The following is a 6,000-nucleotide window of genomic DNA, read 5'->3' as shown; positions in this document are numbered from 1 at the left end:
GCAGTCTGCGTATGCTAATTCGTGTGTTCAGTGCTTTTCACGTTACAGAACAGTAACTAGACAGGCATAGGCAAAGAATGGGCGTGAATAACATACAGCATTTAGCGTGGGGTACATATTATGTGCCAATCGGCACTTGTGCAGTCAGCATGAGTCCACTTAGCACCTCCTAAATAGGAAGTGCTAAGTGCGCCCGCACCGTGGGGCCCTTTTACTAAGCGGCGGGAAGCCCAACGTTTACCGCTCAGAAATCTGGAACTACCGCCGGCCGAACGCGGGGGCCAGCAGTAGTTACACACACACACACCCCCAGCGCATGGCATTTCCAGCGGAAATATTCAAAAATATTTCCGCAGGGGGTTACCCGACGTTAATCGGGCAGCGCTGTGTGCTACCCGGTTACCGCCAAGTTAGTGTGGGAGCCCAGGTGGCGGTAAGTGCTCCCCTCCCCCCCCCCCACACATGGCCACCCAGTAAGAGCAATATTACTGCATGGCCATGTATTTATTTTTCGGCCTTTTTACCCACTGCGGTAAAAAGAGCCTCAGCACACTGAAAAAACAGCCCCTGCTGCTAGCACAGGGCCCCCTTTACCACAGCTTAGTAAAAGGGCCCCTAATTGTACATAAGTATTGCCATACTGGGACAGACCAAAGGTCCATCAAGCCCAGCATCCTGTTTCCAACAGTGGCCAATCCAGGTCACAAATACCTGGCAAGATCCCAAAACAGTACAAATCATTTTATACTGTGCTTATCCCAGAAATAGTGGACTTTCCCCAAGTCCATTTAATAATGGTCTATGGACTTTTCCTTTAGGAAGCCATCCAAACCTTTTTAAACTCCGCTAAGCTAACCGCCTTTACCACATTCTCTAGGAATGAATTCCAGAGTTTAATTACACGCTGAGTGGAGAAAAAATTTCTACGATTCGTTTTAAAATTTACTCCATTGCAGCTTCATCACATGCCCCCTAGTCCTAGTATTTTTGGAAAGCATAAACAGACACTTCACTTCTACTCATTCAGCTCCACTCATTATTTTATAGACCTCTATCATATCTCCCCTCAGCTGCCTTTTCTCCAGAATACTACACATTCATGGATATTTTAAAGCGGAAAATGCAAAGGATATGCTGGGCTCTATTGTCTTTAATGTGGAGCCAGCTACTGCATGTCTCAAACCAGCTGCTTTACTGATATGCTTCTCATGAGATATGTGTGGCAGACTTGTAAGGCACTTTACAGATTTCCAATCTGAGGAAGAAGGGCAACCTTCGAAAGCTAATCAAGAAATGTATTAAGTTATGTCCAATAAAAAAGGTATCATCTTATTTTCTTTTCCATGTTTTATTTTGTTTGATTTCTATTGATAACATTTTCCATTGCCTAAATAGGGCTCCATGATTCTCGGACCCGTGTATTTATTAGATAAACAGCTTTGTGTCACAGGGGCAACTTCTTTAGATGTTAAACATTTGCCAGAAAGGTATAGGTAATATATTTCTTGTGTGTGCTGTTTCCTTGCTTTTTCAAGCTGTTTCCAGTGTTGGGGGAGGGGGCCTACGGCTGGTTTTGCTCACATTCCTAAACTGCCCTCTCTCCATTCTCGCTCAGCACGAATTACATGCATTTTAGCAAGTGCAGGAAGGCAGGCATTTGCAACTTAAATAAAACCTGCTCCTGAAAATACTCTACTCTCAACCTAGCTTCCCTTTCTCCTCCTCTCCAGAGGGTCATGGGGTCACCTGACTATACCATATGCTTTTCTAATGTGCAAACTGCAAACACGGCCTGCCTGGTTCCAGATTGTCCGGACTTTTTCCATCTGGGAAGGTAGTGGAGGATCACAGCCAAAAGATTGGAAGCATTAAAAAACCAAAGCTCCGCGAGAAGCATACTTTTGATTTGTTATATTTGCTCCCGTTTCTCTTCCTCTCCATAGTTGGAAGAGGTTTTGTCTGCCTGTCATTCATTGACACACAAGAGTATCCCTGGCTGCTTATCATGTGGATCAAGGACGGAGAGTGAGATGTGATGTGTCCCATAACGAGGACACAGCAGCCTGACCCTGTGCTCTCTAAGGTCACTTTGCTCAGGTTCCTGCTGTTGGGTGATTTTGTCCCCTCCCTCCCCTCTCTCGCTCTTGGATTATTCAAACGGGAAATCAAATCTTAGCTCTCTCTCTCCGGGCTGCATCCTGTCGGTTTCTCGAGCAAATGAGCCCCTTGCCATGCAGAGCTGTAGATGAGGAGCATGGAGATAAGAGCCGCCTATCTCTGCACGGGTAAGAAATACGTGGAATCTCGCAAAATCCCAGCATCTTGCCTGCTTCTTATGCTCTTCTTAGGAAGACGTAGGACAGGACACCTTTTCGGGGATGACTTAAATCTTATAAATGCTGTAATGTAGCTTCCGAAAGCATAAATCTCGCACGCTGCAGATAGAGATATGTTAGACGAACTGAGAGACAATAGGTAGGCAAGAAAGGCGTCTGTATGCGTGTGCGCGTATAAATATGCTTATGGTTGCTGAGAATAAAATCCCTAATTTTGTTTGAGCATTTTCGTATGCACACACACACACTCGAATGGTGTACGATCTCAATTCACACAGGTTTGCTCGCTTCTTTTTTCAAATATGTTTTTTTGCAGGTTAAAAGGAGAAAAAAATATATTCTTGTAATTATGGGCATTATATTTTTCTACAAAAAGTGTGTAAGAAAATACTGAATACAAATGTTTGGTACAGTAATAGTCTGTAATACTAGAAGTGCATAAAAACTGCAGATAGAAAATTGATGTAAACCGATGTACAAAGTGGCAGTTTTTAATAAATGTATTTTTTAACGCTACCTTTATAGCTAAAGCAGCCATTTATCTCCGTTAATTCAGCTATCGGGCACCTTGAATGTTTCCTGTGAGGCTATGGCAGTGCAGGACAGGGCTTCACTCAGGAGCAGAAAAATAAGTTTTAAGAATAATATTCTGCCTGCAATTTGAAGCCATTTACTTTGCTCCCGGCTGCCCTCTGCCTCCCTGCTGGGGTTCTGGAGGGGCTGTGTAGACTGATGCTCCCTCAGAATCTGCTGGTGAGCCTGAAGCTGCTGGGAGAGGGAATTAGCTACCTACCCTAGCACTTAAATTCCAGACTTTCCCCCGCCCCCCCTTCTGTCAATTCATAAGACACTCCTTTTTTTCCTAATCAATTTACATATACTACCATTTAAAACATATATAAAATTATTACATTCAACTCAAATGCAACGATACAAGTTATAATTTCTTAAAATTTTGGGAAATCCCTTTCAATAATTGAAGAGCCTACGCAGTAGACTCCTAGTTATACAAAAAGTAAAACCTAGATCATTAAAACTGTCTAAACAACTCACTTTCCACGTATTCCTGATAGTCAGGTTCTGTAGTAACTTCTATACAGGACCATGTAAGGGTACTAGGTGCTCTAAATGAATAGTCAGCCTTATGCCCCCACCCCCTTCAATTAGCGTTTAGGTCCCTGATCTGCCTCTCCCTTCAATACATCATACTCTTAAATATTAAACTTTGTGGTGTGCATGTGGGTATCACACACACAAAAATATTGAGGCAATTTCCAAAAGTTATTCCCCCAGGTACATAAGTACATAAGCACCGCCATACTGGGAAAAGACCAAGGGTCCATGAAGCCCAGCATCCTGTGTCCGACAGCAGCCAATCCAGGCTTCAAGAACCCGGCAACCCCCCCCCCCCCCAAAAAAAAAAATAAAAATAAAAAATAATGAATAATGTTCAATGGACTTTTCCCTCAGGAATCTGTCCAAACCCCCTTTAAATTCCGTAAGGCCAGCCGGGCTATTTGAAATCTGCCTATTTTCCTGTAGGTGAAAGTACACATTGATGGCTCATTGTTTCTGTGTGGCTGTCAGGATCTACTGTTTTGCATTGACTACAGCTGTTATTTGCTGCTGCTGGCCTAGGCAAGTGTCTATTCTTGCCTAATGTTTGGGCCGGCCTTTCCACTGTACAGACCAATTAGAACACTGGCAGAAGAACTGCCCTTTCAGTTCTTTGCTAAGCATAATTTTGGTTGGTTCTGGGGTAAAGCACTTAGCCAGCAGTGAATTTTGGGCTGCATCGCCATTCTGGAATCTTTTTAAAACTTGCTTGCTCTTTCCCGTTGCTGTTGAGAGAACGCTGGAAGTCGCCACCGGCATGGCCTACGATTTTTTTTTTTTAATTTTTTTTAGAAAATCACTACTGACTACTTTAGTACTTTAGTTCTCTGTACCAGACAGCAGCTTTATACCACTGATAGTGCTGGCGATATAATGAAGTACCCAGGGCTGGTGTTTGGGGAGGTGTGTTCAAAAAAGGCAGTTCCTGCGGGCCCCCATGCCGCAGGAGGTCCCCAAATTTTCTGAAATTGAAAGTGCAGCCTGCCAGTTGATTTGGGGGCCTTGTTCCAAATTTATGCCCAGGACCCCAGCACATTTAACACCAGCCCTGGAAGTAAGGGGCAGGAAACATGCAATTGGCTTTTATTTCTGTATCGAACTCTAAGTGAAAAACTGCACATTCCTGGTGCAGCAGAACAAGTTTCTAATCGGGAGGGAGGTCGAATAAGCCAATCTCTGTCCCCTCCCCCAAGTTTCTTAGTGGCTAATATTTGTGCAGAAAGATGATTGGGACCATGGTTCTTGTGGCGCTCCCCATTCTGCTGCCTCTGTATTCCTTTACCATGAAATCAGCATATTTTCATTACTCGTATTTGCATCTTGTACTGATCCGACATTTGCCGTCTTAGATGTCTTAAGAATGCACATGTAGTGTTATCATTCAGAAAAACAGGCCTGGCTTTGCTTAAGCATTGCCAGCATGCTAATTTTTTTTTTTCCTGGCAAACTCCAGAGGAATTTTGAAATAAATGCATCAGTTTTTTTTCAGTTACAAAAATTCTGAAAAGAGAGAGAATCCATCCACACAGTACAGCCCTCCCTAGCTTCACTACAAGTGTATGTTTTTATTGGCGAAATATCAAACTCAGTAAGTGAACTGAAATGAAGTGTCAGAATCTGATGACAGCGCTCAGCAAATTGGAATCAGAGTACAGACTTTTCTCGTTTGTTTGTTTGTTTAGTGTTCATCTTCCACATTCATCTGGCCTCTGGAACCTCCGGCCATACTGGGTTAGGAAGAAATTATTCCAGCTTCTGTAAGTATTATCCTGCCTTCACAGTGTATGTTGTGTACATATAATAACCATGTTCAGAGATTGTTAGGGGGAAGAGGCTAAATTTTTGCTGCTGTAACCAATTAAATAAGCCATGTTGGAAGGGTCTTAAGAAGCCTCATTCCTTACAAATTTGTTCAGTTCAGGTTGCCTCTTCCTCAGCTAATCCCACATGCAAACTGAGGTGTAGCCTAGTGCTTAGTTCAGTGGACTTCGATCCTGCGGAACTGAGTTCAATTCCCACTGCAGGTCCTTGTGACTCTGGGCAAGTCACTTAACCCTCCATTGCCCCTGGTACAAAATAAGTACCTGAATATATGTAAACCGCTTTGACTGTAGTTCAGAAGGCGGTATATCAAGTCCCGTTTCCCTTTCCCTATATGAGATTCTACATGGAATGTTGCTACTATTGGAGATTCTAGATGGAATGTTGCTACTATTGAGATTCTTCATGGAATGTTGCTATTCCACTAGCAACATTCCATGTAGAAGCTTGCCCTTGCAGATCAGCAACGCGGCCATGCAGGCTTCTGTTTCTGTGAGTCTGACGTCCATGTAGAAACAAGCCTGCGCGGTCGCGTTGCTGATCTGCAAGGGTAGGCTTCTACATGGAGTGTTGCTAGTGGAGGAGTACCCTAGTGGTTAGTGCAGTGGACTTTGATCCTGGGGAACTGAGTTCAGTTCCCACTGCAGCTCCTTGTGACTCTGGGCAAGTCACTTAACCCTCCATTGCCCCTGGTACAAAATAAGTACCTGAATATATGTAAACCACT

The 6,000-nt window shown here is 43.6% G+C and overlaps 1 protein-coding gene across 1 annotated transcript in view; it reads left to right on the top strand.

The window, feature by feature from the left end:
• Positions 1-1,796: 1,796 nt before the first annotated feature.
• LOC115469857 (protein BEAN1-like) overlaps positions 1,797-6,000 on the top strand; it is a 70,647-nt gene continuing 66,443 nt past the window's right edge. The window contains exons 1-2 of the mRNA XM_030202580.1: positions 1,797-2,285; positions 5,135-5,209. Of these exons, the coding sequence (XP_030058440.1) occupies positions 2,246-2,285; positions 5,135-5,209 (115 nt within the window). The 5' untranslated portion in view covers positions 1,797-2,245. The remainder of the gene's footprint in view (positions 2,286-5,134; positions 5,210-6,000) is intronic.

This window comes from Microcaecilia unicolor, chromosome 5, assembly GCF_901765095.1.
Source record: "Microcaecilia unicolor chromosome 5, aMicUni1.1, whole genome shotgun sequence".
Lineage (NCBI taxonomy): Eukaryota > Metazoa > Chordata > Amphibia > Gymnophiona > Siphonopidae > Microcaecilia > Microcaecilia unicolor.
The sequence above is the reverse complement of the archived record's forward strand: the minus strand, read 5'-3'. Positions and strand labels throughout refer to the sequence as shown.